Source organism: Aquila chrysaetos, chromosome 12, assembly GCF_900496995.4.
Source record: "Aquila chrysaetos chrysaetos chromosome 12, bAquChr1.4, whole genome shotgun sequence".
Taxonomy (NCBI): Eukaryota; Metazoa; Chordata; class Aves; order Accipitriformes; family Accipitridae; genus Aquila; species Aquila chrysaetos.
This window is the reverse complement of record NC_044015.1, coordinates 3,165,571-3,184,584: the sequence shown is the minus strand read 5'-3', so window position 1 is coordinate 3,184,584 and position 19,014 is coordinate 3,165,571. Positions and strand designations below refer to the sequence as shown.

Sequence of the window (19,014 nt, the reverse complement as noted above, 5' to 3'; positions counted from 1 at the left end):
ATTATTTGCGCTGCATGGCATCAGGTGTTGGATGACTTTCTTTGCAAGGGGAGTGCTCTGACTTTAACGTTAAAACTCTGACCAGGGAAGAGGCAATTCCATATGATAATATTTTCTCTTTAAGTCCTTACAGATGGATAAAGAAGCTGTCACAGTCTCTTTAGGGGAGACCACCTCTTTCGTCCACCTTTCTAAGTGCGGACAAAAGACCAAGCCTCTGATCCCGGAGATGTGCTTTACCTCAAGTGGAGAAAACACAGAGCCCCTTCCTTCAAATTCATACATCGGAGAAGATGGAACCAGTCCCTTGATATCCTGTGCCAAATGCTGCCTGCAGGTTCATGCTAGTAAGTGTTTCCTTATTCACCAAAGCTTTTTGGGTATTGAGAAGCTCGCAGGTTTCTTTGTATGTTGCCTATATCTGAATTCCTTCTGGGCATGCTTGCTATACCTGTCACTCCCACTTTTTCCTTTTCTGATACTAGTGTATGTGTATACTCGAGTCCATCTTGGCAGTCACTGATCTTAAAAATACACACAAATATTCTTTTTACTGTTTGTTTTGTTGGCTGATTCTTCTCTGTCTCACAGAAAAGATTCTTTTTTTACCTTTCATTTTTTGTAATAAAGCAGAAATCAAAAAGATAGTTGCGCTCTTTTTGCTTGTTCAAATATTGGTCTGCTGGGTAAGGTTGTATTGTTCTTGTGTGCATCAGAGATTATGGAATAGTTTCTGAGATATATTTTATTAGTGTCTGTGTTACTGTTTGTAGGAATGGCACTTGATTACAAAAAGCAACATATGTCTGTTTGTTTCCCTGATAGTTATGTCTAAAAGAAGATCTGATTAATCCTGGTAGAGTGTACCTTCACTGTAGATTGTACGACTTCTAGTTAACATTTGCACTCGTACTAGGAGATGTGACGAATTACTGTTCAGCTGTTTGATCCTGACAGATGGGAAATCTTATTTGACTTGCATCAGCTGGAATTACTTTTGTTGTTCCAATTTTATAGTCCACAGGTCACTGTGCAGCTCAGCATGACTATCTCTTGTGGAGAACTAGAATGCAACTTTTATTTCTGTACTGCATTCATGATTATGGTCACTTCTGCCTAATAAGAGAATGTGATGCAGAGTGAGCGTGAGGATGAAGGCTGCTTTCTTACTTCACAAATTGCGATCTCTGTAGTGATCAGAACAGAGATGCTGCATCTTGTACATCCATCTGTCTTCAATAGTCCAGTCTATCAAAATGGTTTCAGTAGCCAAATTCTGTTTAGGGACAGAGAGGTGTGGGCAAGATGATGTTAATCTGCAGTCTCAGGGTGTAGAGAAATTTAGCTTTCTATTTTGGCTCTGCTCTACCCTTGAGGATAGGACACAAGTTAAATCTAATCTGATGTGGTCTCCAGTGTCTTGTGTTTTCCTTGTTGCTGTTTGTACTTCCAGACTGTGATATCCCTTTGACTTTGCGGCAGAGAATCCATTTGCTTTTATTATAGGATTGCAGTGTTGAGGTGTATTTTGGTTAATCTGGCAGCATGCTGTAAAACCAGTTGGCAGTCTACTTGTTATTGAGAAGTGCTCTCACCTAACTGTGCTAGGTTATGACAACAGCAAGGACGTACAGAGAAGAAAACTTTTGTGAAAGTTTATGGGCTTTTAAGGTGTTGACAGAATCCATAAAAAGAGCATACTTTTCTTGTTCCATTAGGATCATCCTTATGGGACAATCTGGTGTGCAGTAAGTGTGACTGTTTCTCTCCTCAAATCCCATAGTCCAGCTACCTGTGGTCCTGAAGCAAGAAATCAATGCTGAAATTTCAGCTTGTTCTACACCGTTTTGAGCTCCAGCAGTATTTCAGTTCAGGGTGTCTGTTTCTCTTTCAGCTCAGTTTCCAGATCAGTTTTTTAGTCTCAACACCCCTGCCCATTTTCTAGGTCTGGGTTGAATCTGCTTTCTTGATTTGATGAAAAGAGACTTCAGATGTGGAAGACAGCTGTGGATCTATATTATTGACTTTTTTTTGACGTAATGTTTATCTGGTTAAGTGGATGATTTTTAGAAATCAGGTTATTATGGCAATCTCAGTGCTTTCTGAATAACTTCTTTTAAGTTTAATTCAGTAATTGGAGACTCTCCAGATGAAATTTTATGTACAGTTTTGTTAGGATAGGTAAAGGCCATGGGATGAAGTCTGTGTTAGCTAGGATGCTGGCCAGCAATTTGTGGTATGTTTAATTTTCAGCTACAGCCTTTCTTCGCAAGCTTGCGGGAATCATGTAAATGCAATTTTTCAGAAGTATTTATATGTCTTGTCCCTATTGTCTTCAATGGCAAACCTCAGTGCTTTTTACAGACTTTTAAGTGCTTTTTTGGTCTTATTTCCTTGTCTTTATAGTGAGTATAATACCACTTTACTATTTTGGTGCTGCAGAGAAGTATGTAGGAAGATCTGGTGCTTGCATATTACAGTCATTGATGCTCTATAAAGTCAGATGTTTCTAACGCCAGGATAGTATTAGTTTAAATACTGTTAAATACATGAAATGCATGTATTTAATTTCCTTGCAACATTAGTGAGTTTGTCCTTCCTCATAATACCACTTAGCAAAGATGACTGCTTCAGTCATGGTAAAATTCAGTGGTCTTAACTGTTTTGATGTGTGAGTGCATTCCAGCAGTAGTAGCATCACTTTTGAGCCCAGTTCTTGCCTGAAGGATCAAAGCACTGCTATTGTAGTCCTTGCAAAAGAGGGGGGGGGGGGGGGGGGGGGGGGGGGGAAGTTGAGGGTTACCTGTGTGTGGTTGGTTTGTTTGTTTTTAGACCTGCTGGTCCTAAATTCTGTCCCCCTTCCCAAGGATGACTTTCCTTATGACTTTTATCTGAGCCTAGACTACTGAATATGGTTATTCAAATGCTACACCTGATTTCAAAGATGCTTCTGAATTGAAAAGTTAACAAGTCAGTACTACAGATATGTTAGCAAAACTCTGAAAGATATAACTTTGTTTCTTTTAGGCTGTTACGGAATACGTCCAGACTTGGTGAATGAAAGTTGGTCTTGCTCACGGTGCTCAGCCAATGCATGGGCAGCGGTAAGCCTCTACTCTTCTGGAGACAAAAGAAAACTTACTGTGGGAATTAATTAGATACTTCAACAGAGATGGGTGGTGGGAGGGTACAGTTTGCCTTTGCATCCCAGATGTGGTGGTGTCATTTTTTGGGAAAGATAGGCAGTCTAACAGAGCTTTTTGGTCCAGTTCTGAAGGAGTTTTGTTCCTACAGGAATGTTGCCTGTGTAATCTCAGGGGAGGAGCTCTTCAGATGACCACTGATGGGCGGTAAGCGATGTTTTTAATACTTCTTCCTTCCATACTGCATCTAATCTTCTAGTGTTCTGAATTTGGTCTTGATGCTCAGTGTAGCAGGTAGTTCTGGCATTATGGAGGTAACTGCTACTTGCCGACTTGGCACGATGAGCTGTCTTACACTCTGCACCAGGCTTCTCAATAGCAGAGGTAATGTGGCTCTGAACACTTGCTGAATTTGGTTATTTCTCGGAGAAAAGTCTGTTCAGAGAATGTTTAGTATAATGCAAGATCAGATGCATAAGAAGGTTGATCCCTGTTGTTCTAGAGACATTTACCTTGTGCGACCGTGATTAACAATCAGTTGGTAATGTTGCCAAGGCTGCCAGCCACCATAAATATGCCTTGATACTGAGGGAGTCCGAGAAATGTTAACTGCCCTCTTGAGCATTTAATTCAAATAATGGTAGACTCTGATTGGTCTCTTCACTTTCTTTTCCAGGTGGATCCATATAATCTGTGCTATTGCTGTCCCTGAGGCCCGTTTTCTCAATGTAATAGAGCGTCATCCTGTGGATATCAGTGCTATTCCAGAGCAGAGATGGAAACTGGTAGGTGTCTTTTACCTGTAGAGAGTGTTTGTGAACAAGAGCCAAAAAAAAAGAAAAAGAAAAAGGCTTTAACTAGACAGAAAAACATTGTGTGGGATCATAAAGTAGCTGAGATTAGTGGTGATGTTCTCACTCTTATTTCCAGCAAATGCACCAGGAAGCTGTATCATTTGGATGTCTTCTGAGGTACTGCCTCAGTGCTTTGACACACAGACAAGTTGTGATTACTAGATCTGCCTGTATTCTCTAGGAGTGTGCTCTTAACCCTGGGCAGAGCCTAGGACGCTTACCCACTTCACAGTCAGGGCTAAACTACCTGAAAATATGGCATGGCAGGAGTGTGAAGGGATATGGTAACTAGAAAGAAGCTGATATATTGCTGACTTGTTCATCTGTAATTTGATTCATCTTTCTTTACAATATTTCTCCATCAAGAAATCTCTTGTAGAAATTAATAAACATTTCTTTGTGACCATGACTGCAAGGCGAGACTCTGCAAAGATTTTAATAGAAGTCCAGCTACAACTTGTTATTTAGTTGCATGGCCTCATCTGAGGGATTAGTAATGGATGATTCATTAGCTCAGAGCAATTAATCTTAATGTTAGTTAATGCCCCATCACTATAGTGTGTTATTGCAAAATAAATTGTGCTTTTGCTGCTTTTTTTGTCCAGAAGTCAGCTGGGCGACAGTTGGGAATGTGGTACGGAGGAAGGTGATGTAGCAGTGATACATTGGTTAGCATTGATGTATTTGTTAACTGTGCAGCTATTTAGTACAGGCAGCCCAGCCAGGGCCTGGATGAGAGATTAGGAAGAATCTCTGTCTGCTTCCAGAGTTATTTCTCTGTGTGCAAATGGGTTTTGTACACAAATGTGAATGTAAAAAGCATTCATTATTCAGGTGGAGTGATGGAGCTGTGTGATGCGAGAGTGATAAATCTTGCAGCAGTGGCTCTTTATGGATCATCTGACATTTCCAGCATGCATCCTCTTCATTACCAGCACTTGTAACAATGAACTAAAAATCCTTTTACACAAGACTCACTTGTATTGCTTAATGGAGCCTTACAAGGAAACATGACTTAATTCTTTAACTCTTCTGTGGCTGCCTTACAGCCCTATAGAGCCAGGGCAGTATTAACGTACATAAAACTCTGTCGCTTCATTCTGCTCTGACACTTTGGCTATGCCATCCGAAGCCTCTGCACAGACCTACTACACATCCTTCTGTTACGTTCCTGACTTAAAGCTTCATAGTTTTGTTGATTTCTTCAGTGTTGTATTCCATTTGCACCTCACGTTTTCTTCATGTCTCAGGAAAGGTAGAGAATTTTTATATGAAGTACCTTGACTTACACAGTCTAATGATGTGATTTACAGGCACCTGTTCCTTATGTTGAAGTTAGCAAGAGCCTGGCTTGTAGCTCAATTCTTGTCAAAGCCTGGCTTTAAGCACTTCACTTGGAAAGCATTAGCATGGATGGTACTGCACACTGCTTCATCAGAATCAGAGTAACTTTTTTAGAGGTGCAATGCTGTTTAATTTCTGCCAGGATCTGTGATGATTCTGCCAGTGGGGCATGTTGGCTAGGCCAGGTAGCTCTGGATACAGGTGCAGGTCTTGGTCTTGAGTTTCTGTCAGCATGCCAGTGTAATCCCTCTGTAAGATGTCTGGTGCCCAGCTGTTAGGATGTAAGAAGTAGACTTTCAGCCTAATTACTCTGTGTTCAAGAATGTCATCAGGTAAGTATTGTTGTATTTAGACTGATTATAAAAATCTTTCTGCTCTGTTGGTCTATACTTGTGAACGCCCTTACAGTATGTATGCACGTACCATCAATGTCTGTTGAAAACTGTTTGTGTATTGGTGTTGTCACCACATACATTGTGGCTTTATGAGTGTCATTTGCTACAGGAAAGAAAGCAAATAAATTATCTTGAGCTAAAATTGAAATGGGTTTTAGAGTTATGAACTAGATAGAGATTAAAAAAAAACTAATTTGGATGGCAGAATGTAAAGTAGTGCTTATAGCAGCAGCATTGGTGTAGTGTGTGAAGAAGTACAAACGAAATTTAAATTGGATGAGATTGTGTGGAGAAACACACTCATGAGCCATTGTGGAGAGTTTTAGGATTCTTTACAGGAATTTGCAGGTAATTCATGAAGCACATGAGGAGTCAGTGGAGGAGTTGGGGGGGGGTGTCTGTTTTGGAGGTGTGCAGCTGCATTTAGGAAGATAAACTGAAGGTAACTAAAAGGTGGTGGTGTTGAATCTGATGACTTTGGCAATGACGGAGTTGATGTGGTACTAGATAAAATTGGAGAGATGTCCTTTGTTGCTGAAAAAGATGGAAAAGGGGAGAAGGAATGACTTGAAGGTTGAGGGCAGTTGGAAGTGAATGGATGAAGGTAATGGAGGAAAGAGGCAGTAGGGGTTATCTGATTATTTTTTGAATTTTTTTATAAGTTTGTATTATTTTAAGTTACTGTGAGAGGGCTGAGGTAACAAGGACTTGCAGTGATCTGTTTAAAGGTATATCCTGTTCTTTGAGCGTGCACCAGGCCTCCCCATTCGAGCATAGACTTTTCAGTCCATTTGTGGGTATTGCATCATTTTAAAGAATGCAGTTTGCATGCTTCTTGATTAATGGTGTATTACGGGCCTGTGCGTTTAAATTATTTATGACGTGGAAATTTGGAATAATTAGCTGTCATTCCTCAGTGGAGTAAATGAATTGCAGTGTTCATCATGCAGGAGACAGCCCATTTCTTACTCTTAGCTATGACCTGACTCTTGGGTATGCATTTATTCTGAAGATTTTTCTCCTGTGCTTTAGACCTTCTTTCTTCCTGCTACCTCCCCTCCCACAGAAAAAGGCTTTAAATCTACCTGTGCTGCTTTACCATAGCACTCAGCACTGCTGCTTCTGTCCATCCCAGATGTACATTTTCACCCCTTCCACTGACTTCTACATTTCAGTCTCACTGTAGCTCACATTTTTCTTTGTCCTTTGATCATATTTGCTCTGAATATTCCATTGGTGTAGCTCTTTGGCCTGTCACAAGGAGTTTGTCTTGCTACTGGGGTGTCATTAGGTACACGCTAATCCTTCTGGCTTGGAAGAATCCTGTTTGCATCAATGAAGGCAGATTCCTGATAGCGGAGGGTTAATGCTCCCTTGAGAGGCAGTATTGAGCCCACTGTATATCAGCAGTTGTCCCTGCTAGTGGGAGAATTAGGTATTGACAGTTTAATAATGAGATCTCATTGTTATTGACTTGCTTTCAGTGCCGTGTTCCTGCTGTGCACTTTGCTGTGGTGCTTATCTAGCTTTTGAACGTGGTTTACAGAGCGATAAAGGCATAGCTTATTAAATACTAAAAACCACATTCTGGCAACACTAAGGCTCTGGCTTTGAATTTCCTGGCTTTTGTTAGTTTAAGTAAAAAGGCCAAATTAATCTTTGGTGTAAACATACTGACTTCAGTTAATTCACAGGAAGTGAATCTGACTTATTTCATATACATGTGGGGCAGACCCCAGTCAGGGAGGGGTGATGTTGCCCAGAAACAGGGAAGAATGCATCTTCCTTTCTTTTGCGTGTTTTGCTTTCAAGGAAAAGAGAAATACTCTTTGCAGAAGGAATGGTCTTTTATTTGTCTTGGCAATGTGTTGTAGCTAGCGCAGTGGGGCCCTGGCTCTTAGCTATGATAACACAAATAAAACATAACATTAAAATTTGGCAATTCCTATTTTGTATTCACTGGATGCTATATAATATGATACCAGTCTTCACATTTTTGAGGGTATGCTTTTAAGATAACCCAGATCTAGAAGCAGAGTGAATTTATACTTCTGGGCGTTGTATTGGCTTATTGTGTGATCTTGGGCAGCTTATGTTACATTTCTAATCCCATGTAGTAATTCATATGGACCTTAAAATTTAGGTCATGTGTTCTGTAAAGTTGTATACCTTGAGCACTGCTTTAATGGGAGTGAGGTAAATGAGAGGTCGTGAAAGAGGGGAAGAAAGGATCTGTTTAATATCACACTGCAGAGAGAAAAAGAATCTGTCATTCACAGTATCATAGTATATTTGTAGGACATTTCTGTTTAGATGAGTGGATGGATTGGGAGGGAGGCAGGTGGTCAAACCTGGGGGGCAGTGGCTGGAGCAAGCCAGTGTGTTGTGCTTTGGAGATGGTCATCTGGAAATGGGCACTAAAAATCACCGCTTTCCTCTGTTCCTCCTTATATGTGGAAATTATTTCTTTGTAATAAATAAATTACATAGCTGTATAGTTAGATTCATGGGCATATAATATCTCAGGATTTTATTTGAGCCGTTCATTCTAACAAGTAGCATGCATGTTCATCTTGTGGGTGCGATACTAATTTTTCCCTGATTTGCCTTCTCCAAACCTCAGCTAAGGTAAAGAAACTGCCTCTGATCAGTGACAGATTCCCTAGACTTAAAATGTTAAAAGCTAAGAAGGGTGTTTCCAAATAGTTCCCTGGAAACATTACACAAATGTCCAACTTAAATTCCTTTAGATTGGGATTCCCAAAATCTGGTCTTCTGTATTTCTGAGGGGCTGGAAACAAGAATTTGGTGGTGTTAGGGAATGAGGAAATGTGTCTTGTTTCCCACTGACACCTAATGCTTGCTGCCAAGTCTTACAGTGCCATAAGGCTTATGATTTTTAGCTTTGAACAAATTTAGATTTCTTTTTAAAGTTAGTCACACATCTTAAGTTGATTACCTGTCCCCCCTAAGTGCTGTCTGATTAGATTAGCCTAATAACTGGATCTGCTTTGCAGAAAATGAGTTTTAAAAATACTGGAAGATTTCATACCTTTTTTCCCCTTGTAATTCTGGTGTTTGGTACAATGTTTTTATTTCTTCTCTTTGCAAAACAGTGACTGAATTATCTTGCAATAGTTAATCTGACAGGGATACCAATAAAATATTTATGGTTGATATGTTTATGTGTGTAAAACAAACATGCAATGTTTTTGTTCCATTATATAAAATTACATTCTATTAGATCTAGTAAGTATAATGTTCCATTAAATATAATAGAACAAATTATTACACAGTTATTCTGTGTTCTGTTCCTTCAAACAATGAAAACATTATTTTGTAGCAGTGTATCTGTGAAGATCCAGCTGCTGTTTGAATTACCATAGGTACACTTCATTTATCTAAGGAGGATGAGTATTGAGTTGTAGCAGTTCTCTAGTAACACTGATGAGTGTTTGCCTGTTATGCCCTCCCTTTCTCTCAGCCCTCCAGTGAGCAGAGTCTCAAACTGGATTTAAGTCTGCTTCACTGTCAAGCATGGTTCTGGAGGGCTTAGTTACTGGTAGATGTCATCGTGTTCAACGGAATGATAAGTTAGTATCTGCTGTAGCTTCTTGGCTTATGAGTGATTCTAGGCAAGCGCATATAGGCAGTTCTGGAAGTGTTGGACTTGACCTCTCAGCAGCAAACGTCACCATTTTTGGCTGTGGCTTCTAGGCCCTAGACACTAACGATACGGACTTTAGCACCACGTCAGGTAACAGGGTGCTATACGTTGCATTAAAGCTGCCGTTGACTGCCTGCATAGCACTGACCTGTGTTTCTTTTCAGAAATGTGTGTACTGTCGGAAACGGATGAAGAAAGTGTCTGGTGCCTGCATCCAGTGCTCATACGAGCACTGCTCCACGTCCTTCCATGTGACCTGTGCACACGCGGCCGGCGTGCCCATGGAGCCAGATGACTGGCCCTATGTTGTGTCCATCACCTGCTTCAAACACAAAGCAGCTAACCAGAATGTATGGTTTTTGGTTTTGGTTTGGGTTTTGGTTTTGGTTTGGTTTTTGGGGTGGTTTTTTGTGTGGTTTTTTGTTTGTTTGGTTTTTTGTAGAACAGTTTCTCTGCACCTATATTTTTAACGCAGCTTTTATGATTGCAAATTGTGGATTATCCCTTTTTCTCTGTAACAGATTCAGTTTCGAAGGGAGGTGACCCTTGGACAGACTGTGATCACAAAGAACCGGAATGGACTCTACTACAGATGTAAAGTGATTGGCATGACAACACAGACTTTCTACGAAGTAAACTTTGATGATGGTTCATACAGTGACAACGTTTACCCAGAAAGCATTATTGTAAGCAGTCTCTGTGGAGACTATTACCATTATAGATGAGTACAAAGTGTAATGCACGCATTGCTCTTCTATGCGCTTTGGGGTGGAACAACAAAGTAAAACTCAAAAAAAATTAAAAAGTAAACTTGCTGCTTGCATAGAAAAGCTCATACTGCTCTTCATTACTTACTGTTCTTGTTTATGATATTATCTCATTTCAATTTTTTTGTTCCTTTACAAAGATGTGATTTTGCTATGCAGATGACTTAACAGAAAGCAATGTTTGTTTTAAGTTGCATCCTATTTGTTTTGTGGTTGAATAATCTCTTATTTTTCAACTGACAAGTGTGATTCATGGGGGAAGCAGATTGTAAGCACTTCTGGTTCAAAATAGGGAATTCACTTAATAGCAGGAATGTCTAGAAGAGGCTGACTTGTCAGCTCATGCATTCTCTTCCTGATTGTGCCATTGGTTCACTGTGTGAAACAGAGCAGGTCACCCCGCTTGTTTTTGTTGATACAGGAGATCTGATGTTTTGGGATTTATAATGAGAAATTTCTTAGAACTGCGTACCGTCACCAGAAGGAGGTGCAAGTGTTTATTTCTCGTCTCTCAATGGTTAATGGTTTTGTTTTTGAGATGACTGTAATTAATCACAAGTGCAGAAACTTTCTTAACTATAGTGTTATGTAGCCACTTCCTTGAGCAGTGATTTTAACACACTTCTTTACCTAGTTCTTGAGCTTTGTTGGTGTTGGGCTGTCTGACCTCTTTCGCTCTATGTCTTCAGAGCAGAGACTGCATCCAAATGGGACCCCCTCCAGAGGGTGAGTTGGTTCAACTGCAGTGGACAGATGGAATCATCTATAAGGCCAAGTTTATTGCAGCCCAGATCAGTCAAATTTACCAGGTGAGTATGTAAGAGTACCCACGTACTTCATGTCAACATGTCTGATTGTTGCTCACATTGTATAGCTCACTGGTGTTGAATGCTTGCTCTGGTCTCGAAAGGAGAATTTGCCTTCTGAAATTAATACTGCTGGTAGTCTAAAGAGAAACAGAGTGTTAAAATAGGATCAGAGTAAAGGTTTTCTGTGGCAGAATGTGGATGTATGGATACACATACGTCTAGACTGTATCTGCTTTTAAAATATAAAATGAATTTGCCCTTTTCCTTTATAGCTCAGATCTGACTCGGGTCAAAAGTGACCTACTCGAACTACTCTCTGATGGCTGTCCTATGGCTGGAGCTGAGCTCATCATCCATAGTTCCCCATGAGTCGATATCTACATAATTACAACTTTCCTTGGTGCTCTAAGAGGAAGTAAGGGAAACGATGGGTCAGGAGACTATTTCAAGGGGGGGAATAATCCTCTGGTCATGGGAAGGTACTTTGTGGAGCGGCAGCAGCATGTGGGAATAATGTCCTGCTGCTGTTGTGTGAGGAATTGGAAGCCTTCAATCTCTAGTCTTGTACACTCTCACCATCTCTGTTTTTAAGGTGAGAAAAACAGCAGACAGGTTTTTTTGTCTTTGAGTCTGTTCCACGTATGGGATTTTTGTTCGTGGAAGGCTGTAGTAGTCAGTAAAGGAGGATTTAACCTGGTACACACTATTGGTATTTCAGCACAGAAGGTTTTATAAAATACAATGCAGTCCATTCATTTGATTAAATCCTTTTTAAATGGTACCAAGAAGTTGAAAATTATAGTGATTTGGAAAGTATACTTTGTGCACATCCTTTTGAAAAATACATGCTGAAATTTGCAAATAATTGTTATTTTTAAGAGATTAATGCCTCTGGAAAAAAGGCAAAGGAAGTCCCATATCTTATATTTGTTTGAAATGGGGTTCTGGTTTCTATCCTTTCTACGCAGAGTGTTTCATATCTCTGTGCGAAGAGCACAATAATCCACCTTGTCAGTTAACAGTCTTTTTTCGTGTGTATAATGGATGTTAACTGCTTCAGAGAAGATGTGATCAGAGGTGACCCTGGTTATGAATAAGTACAATATATAGTTTCATAAAGATCTATTGTTATGCATGCTTTCCAGTTTAATCACGGTATAGGAAATTGTCATTGATTTCTTGAAGGTACAATAATTTGAAATAGGCTATTCCACTGATAGTGCCAGATGACAAAAATATGCATGAGGAGTCTGTGTTTTTCAAATCATGCAGTTACTATAAGTAAAGCTCTTCTCCGTGGGGAAAATAGCCTGACTAGCTTTCCACATTGGTTCCCTATGTAGATACTTTTTCAGTACTTATGGTGCATCTCTTTTATCTGTTTTGGAATAGGATTATATTTAAAAACACAGAAACATTTTTGTTATGAAATAAGTGTGTTTATAGGAAGACAGCATAGATTAGCTTTTGCATTTTAAACTTGTCTTATTTTGCAGTAGCTTCCCAGTTCACATCTCTAGGGTGTATTTTGTGTGCGAAGATTGGATGTGTATATTTTTTAAAAAATTGAGCCCAAATCACTGTCTTGTAACTTGCTCTAATGTGTGTTCGTAACAGGGCTCTAACCCACATCAGTAATTTGGAACTTAAATAAACAAGGTCCAGCCACTCTGTGATAGTTTAAGATAGCACTGCCCTCACTTGCAAATCCTGCCTTTCTACTTGAAGTTGAGCTCGTGTAGTGGAAATGGCAGACAGCGATCTGCTTGTGCCTCGGCTGTTAAACTTCCTAATTTGTGTTCCCTTCTGACTCTGTTACGGTAGTGGTGCTCTGTAAAACCAGAGAGTAAATGGGACCAGTAGCATCTTAAACCACCTCAGCAGGGCTCAGCAGAGCTCATGTTTCAAAGCCTGTTCTCCCACCTGCATAGTTATTCCGGCTGATGTATGCTGCTCAGTTAAGGGACCTCAGCAGGCATCGCTGAGCTTGCATAACTGATGAGCTGCAAGACCTGGGCAGCGCAGGAGGAGGTGTTCAGAGCACAGATGCTTTCTTCCTTCTGTGGTGTGTGTCCTTCTGCATTATCCGGAAAAGCGTAATAAGTCTTAGGCAAAGGAAATCAGAGTCTCTTAAAAACTTTTAATAGTTTTAACATTTTTATATGCACGTTTCCATGAATAAACATTCCTGTAACATCTGATGCATAATTCATTATATAATCAGTGCTTAGCAAAAAAGGTTTGATGTGAGGAGTTACCACCATTTTTGTACCTGGCTGACTATTTCTGCTTGTTAAAATACAAATGTATTTTAGTAGCTGGAGTTGTTTCCTTATGATGTGTGAAAATGCTTTGTTTAAGATGAAAGAAATTCTTATTACCATATTGGCCTGAATACAGGGCTGCCTTTTATTATAAGTGAAAAAGCTTCTTTTTTTAGGATTTGAATCCAAAATCAGTAGAAATCTTTAGTGCTCTGACTGGGAGGGGGGAGCAGAGGAGCTGGTCCAGCTGTAGTATAGACATTTTAGGATCCACAGGAGCACTGAGTGAAACCACTTGGGCTGGATAAGACAACGGTGCCTGAGCAGCATTGAAACCAGCACTTTTGGGGTTCAGCATCCTTCACACAGCTTAAGGATGCTCATTCTACAGCAATCATAGAGACATGCAGTGCCACAAATGGGATCATCCATGGGAGCTGGCCCCTGACGCTTCCTTGGTATTCCCATGAGGGGACCATATGTGGCATAGTCTGGGAATGGACTGTTCAAATGCAGGGGCCAAGTTCTTATTTCGTCTTCTGTCTACTCTGCAGGTCGAGTTTGAAGATGGTTCTCAACTAATGGTAAAGCGTGGTGATATTTATACCTTGGAGGAAGAGCTTCCCAAGAGAGTGAAGTCTCGCCTGGTGGGTGTCAAAAGTAACAAACAGTAAAATGGCTGTGGCTTGCAGTACTCATTCACATTTTCTTAGCATATTGTTTAGACATTAGGTGAATTCAGCCTCTAATTTCTGTGGCTGTAAAACCACTTGTCATGCACAAAATACGTAGAGTAGAAGAAATCCTTGACATAAATGCTTGAGAAGCATTTAAATTATTTTCCCTTTCACATGTTCAGATCTGATTTTTGTTTTCTCTGGTTAAAAGATTATGTTCATATTATTTTACACCATATGAATTTAGTTATACAGACTGCCTTTCTGTCTCAGTACTGGCTTTCATCAGAAGTGAGGTGAATTGGTCTACAGCTAAGTGGTTTCTGGAGAACTGATTAGCAACATGGGACCAAACCCCCGTTTCTCACCAAAGAGGAGATTTAAAACGTAGCTCTTACCTATAAAGCTCTTAATCTAAAAGATCAGGCTGTCTTTAACTGCATACAATGGAATTATTGAGCCTAGAAAATGAGGGATTTATTTCATAGCTTTTTTGGTTCCAGACTTGCTGGATGTTTTCAAACCTGGTGCTGTAACCTTTAAGGCCATCTCATTTAAACAAATGATGAGACTGGTTTCTCTGCAAATGGGGAATATACAGTTTTCTTCTTCATTCTAAATGTCTGTTAGGTCAGCCACTGCAGGACAGGGATGGATCCACAAAGTTAACCTGTGATAAGGTTCTGGGCTTCTGTCTCTTTTACGAGTCAAAAAGGATGGTCCAACCTTCCCTTAAGAATATATAAATTGCTGTGCCAAGTTAAACCAGCAGTTCACTGACCCTGTGAATCTGTGGCCACTAGCAGAAGTGAGAGATGTCCATCGTCAAAAATGGCCTGTTGACAGGCAATTCTGTGGAAGAACTGATGACAATTTGGAGGAAACTTGTTTGCTTATGCATGAAATCTTCAAGGGTTTTACCCAAAAAACACTTGTAAAATTATTTCTGTAATGTAGCTCTGGATGGCTTCTCTATCTTGTTTGAGGTTGTTTATCTCAATAAGACCTCATGGCATAAATTTTAGGGGTTAATAATAACTTACCTTACTATCCTTGAAAGACTTCTGATGGCAAAGAAGCACCTTAGAATTAATTTCTAAGATGTGCACAATAATCCAGTCTACTTAAGCTTATCTAATAATAAAGACAACATATTGGAGCCCTGAAATACAGGATTTGGAAAGAAACCTATTCTCTGCAGTGGAGACATCAGGGTTTATAGCAGTTCCAGAGAAAGGAATGCAACCTGGAAAGTTTCAAGTCTGGTTGAAAGCTAAGGCTTTTCTTACGCGCTTTCTGCTGCCAGAAGTGTTAGACTGTGCTCTGTGGAAGTGATGCTTACAGTGCTTTAATGTAGTACAGCAGAACAAAGGAACAAAGCGATAGGAGATGATAACTTCCTTGTTTGTACAGTGATCCCCAAATGCTTTCTTTGGGTCTTTCTTTTTTTTTTTTAAAGACATTAGGGAAGCCCTAATGTCCTCTGTGCTGCCTTCTAGGAATGAATAACCTGAAGAGGCAGAGGAGGATAGGAGTAAACAGAGAATTGGTAAGGCAGGAGCTGAAGTGAAAGATATTCTGAAACAGAAAGAAGGCAACTCGAGGATCTTTCTTTCCAGTTTTGTTTCAGAAGCCCAGAATTTTTAGTTTCAGCCGTGTGCGTTGCATGTTCCGGAGTTCACTTTTTCTACAGAAATAGTCTGAACCAAATTGTTCACTTGCTCTCCCTGCTGTCGTTACGCAGGCGTGCTCCATGGTTTGCACCCGTGTCTCTCCCTGTTTTCCTGCTGTGCCTCTATAATGATTGTACTTTCGTGTCTCCTGCAGTCCCTCAGCACTGGGGCCCCTCAGGAAGATGTATTTTCGGGAGATGAAGTGAGAGCAGCCAAGCGTCCCCGGCTGGGGAATTCAAGAAATCCCGAAGAATACGGACAAAACCCAGATTACTTGGCCTTTATGGAGAGCCTGTTGCAGACACAGTACCAGCCTGGAACTCAGAGCAACATGTTTTAACTAGGATTAATAAAAAAATATTAAATTAACCCTTTTCAAGCCTGCGGAAAAATAACCAGGAAACTGTGGATAAGATGACCAGCCTTGTGCAATAGCCTGCTGTGAATTTCTTTCATCTACTCTTGGTTTGGACTGCAAGAAAATCCTGTCTGGCTGCACGCTACCTCTACTTGTCCAGACGTTGCTGACCAATAGAGTAGGGAGCTTGAAAAACCTTCAAGACAGCATTTCATATGGAGACTTTGGGAGAGTTTGTACTAATGGAGCTTTGTGACTGGCTTTTTTTTTTTTTTTTTAATGAGGCTTGGAAAGGGTTAACATTAAAAAAATGACTTTTTAAAATATGTCAAACTCTTTTGTCTTTAAAGGTGCTATTACATTGACTACTGAAGCAGCCTTTGGATTTGTGTTTTCTGTACATAGACGTCACCTTTGTGAAGTTTTCTATAAATGAGCATTATTAAAAAAAAAAGCAAACAAAAATAGGAAAACAAAAGTTTCCACAAAACATTTTTCTAGATTATGGCTTTAAAACAGAAAATAAACAAAATCCTCCCCCCTCCTCCCCAAATGAAATGTGACTAATATTACAGTGGGGAGAGAGAGCAAGAGCGGATGTCCTGGAAAGTTCTGGGTTCTTTTTTTGTAAAGAAACACTATCTTCTTTGTAAGCTGGGGAAGATGGGGAAAGAAATGTTTCATAGCTGGGATGTTTCTTACCGTTAATTCTCTTAAAGACATGTGATAGATGTGTGCGTTTCTGCCATGTCACCAGGAAGGGACTTAGGGAAGACATGGCCGGGTTTTGGTCATTCTTGTCATCTTCCTTCCCCATCTTTGCCATCACAGTTGCTTTCTAGTTAAAAATCAGCATGGCTTTCAGTTACAATATGCCACTCCGTTTTGGTAAGTGTTCTGTTGCTGCTTCTTGTGTTAGTTCCTTTACGAGCCATCCCCCTTCCCCACTGCAGACTAGAGCATCGAGGGAATGCTCTAGCTCTCTGGTAGGCATGTCTCCCATAGGACCCTTTTTCTTTTCTTTGTCTTTTTTTTTTTTTTTTTTTTTTTGAGTTGTGCTCCTTACAGTTGTGAGAATCATTCCATGACAGAAGCCTGGGAGGTGTTTGTATGTTTTTCTTTTATCCTATTAAAGAAGAAATTCCCCAAACATCTTTGATTGTTGTGACATCCTTTACTTAAGTAAAGACTGAGCCTTTGAGATACTCCTGGGGAAGAGGAATGCAAGCCCTTCATTTGACTGGACTCAGTTCACTGAGAATTGAATGAGCATTAAAAGCAAAAGCAAATCCTAAAGTATTGAGCAGGCAGCTCCCACTTGAACACTTGAAAATCACCTCCGGTCGAAGAGCTGTTATGGAGCAGTGTTTTGTAAAAGAGCCTGATCCAAAACCCTGCTGAAGTCACTGGAAAGTCTTCCACTCTCTTTGGAGGACGTCTGTCAATTCCGAGGGGAAGAAAAAGGCAGCCCTAGTACTGAGTTGGAAAGGGGACGTGGCTTCCACAGTGTCTGGGTGAAGGGGGGCAAGGGCACGTCTTACCACTCACCTCAATGCCTTGGCCTGGCAGAAGCCACTGTGAGATAGCAGAGCTATCCAGAATGCTGTGCAGCAATCTTTTCCCCTTAATTCCCTGAAATTACTGGACAGAAAGAGACAATTTTTTTTCTCTATTTTTTTTTTTAAGCCCCTTTGCAAGGTGGTCATTGTTCTGTGGAGAGGTTTTTAAGCAACGCTATAGCTGGATCTTTAAGGGAATAAGTGGGAAGGATTTGTGGGCTAGCAGATGGTAGATTAGCATCTTAAGAGACTCGATGGGTATTAAACTGTCCTAGTGAAAGAGTGGAGATAGAATAAAGCAATTTTTTTTTTTTATTTTGTTTTTTGTTCTCCCTTGAGAGAATTAGAGTTCCTTTTATTTCTTACTGCCTCTGCTACGGGTTATTTTCTTTGTGTGTGTGTGTCTGCGCGTGTGCACGCGTGCGTGTTTGTAAGACATTTGAAACAGGGGTTTTTTTATTTCTGAGTTTTTGACGTTTTCAATAGATGTCTCCAAGAATAAAACCAAACTGAGACTAATAAAAGTTTTAAAAATTGGCAAGGTTCTTAGAAGCCTCGGTTGTTACTCCTACATAGCTGTCTCCTGTCGGTTAAGACAGGATTTAGTAGAAAACTTGCTTGTATAAAAAAATAAGAATGTTGCCAGGCCACAAGAGAAATATTTAAAACAATTGAAAGAGAATTTAAACAGCAGAGGATTTTTTTTGGAGGTGGGAGGGGAAGGGTGGGATGGGATGAGTGGTTGTGAGCAATGGGGAATTTCCTCTGCATGTTCAAGTCCTGACTGAAATAGCACCATTACTGTATTCATATGTAGTACCTTTTTAAAGTACTATTTATATTGTAAAAACAAAGTGTGTTTCCTCACCCCATATTCAGATGCTGAGTTATGTTTAAACGTGAACCTGGAACTGTAGAATGCCCTTCCTTGTCGCAAGGGTTTTGCCTTTTTGTTTATTTTTAAATCCCTCTTTTTGGTTTAGGAATGACTTGTGCAGATTATCTATAATGACCATATTGATGGCCTCTGTGCATCAGACTATTGAAAAGGAAACAGGAAATGCACATTCCTACCCTCCCCTTCCTCCAGTGAAATATATTTGTAAGTGTCTGATTATGTGCTATAAAAATAATGATTTTTTTTTCCCTCCCCCTAGATTAAGGATGTGATGTATTTTTTGCATATTTTTTTTCTCTGCCTCTAGGTTCATAATGAATTAAAGGCTGTTGAGCACTTCAGAATTACAATTTTTGGGGGGTTGAAGTCTCTTCATTTCTAAGTTTTTAAAGTCTTTTGTACTGCAGGAGAAGATGGTTCCCAGATCTGATGGGTAAAGCTGATTGATAAAACTGAGCCAAGAGAAGCTGAGACTGATGAAGAACAACGTGGTCTTTTCCTTCCTTTCTGTAAACCATTCAAGAGAAGAGGTCTGTCGTTGCACCCTTCCCAAAATTAAGAACCAAGCTTGCAATGCATTTTTGTCTGAGGTCCAGGACTTGCTCT

The 19,014-nt window shown here is 40.1% G+C and overlaps 1 protein-coding gene across 4 annotated transcripts in view; it reads left to right on the top strand.

Annotated features, from left to right (window-relative positions):
* KDM4B (lysine demethylase 4B) overlaps positions 1 to 18,047 on the top strand; it is a 94,957-nt gene extending 76,910 nt beyond the window's left edge. For all 4 annotated transcript variants that reach the window (XM_030032671.1, XM_030032670.1, XM_030032669.1 and 1 more), the window contains 9 exons: positions 125 to 347; positions 3,028 to 3,104; positions 3,295 to 3,350; positions 3,820 to 3,928; positions 9,568 to 9,753; positions 9,925 to 10,089; positions 10,860 to 10,979; positions 13,798 to 13,890; positions 15,748 to 18,047. In XM_030032671.1, the coding sequence (XP_029888531.1) occupies positions 125 to 347; positions 3,028 to 3,104; positions 3,295 to 3,350; positions 3,820 to 3,928; positions 9,568 to 9,753; positions 9,925 to 10,089; positions 10,860 to 10,979; positions 13,798 to 13,890; positions 15,748 to 15,933 (1,215 nt within the window). In that variant the 3' untranslated portion in view covers positions 15,934 to 18,047. The remainder of the gene's footprint in view (positions 1 to 124; positions 348 to 3,027; positions 3,105 to 3,294; positions 3,351 to 3,819; positions 3,929 to 9,567; positions 9,754 to 9,924; positions 10,090 to 10,859; positions 10,980 to 13,797; positions 13,891 to 15,747) is intronic.
* Positions 18,048 to 19,014: the final 967 nt, after the last annotated feature.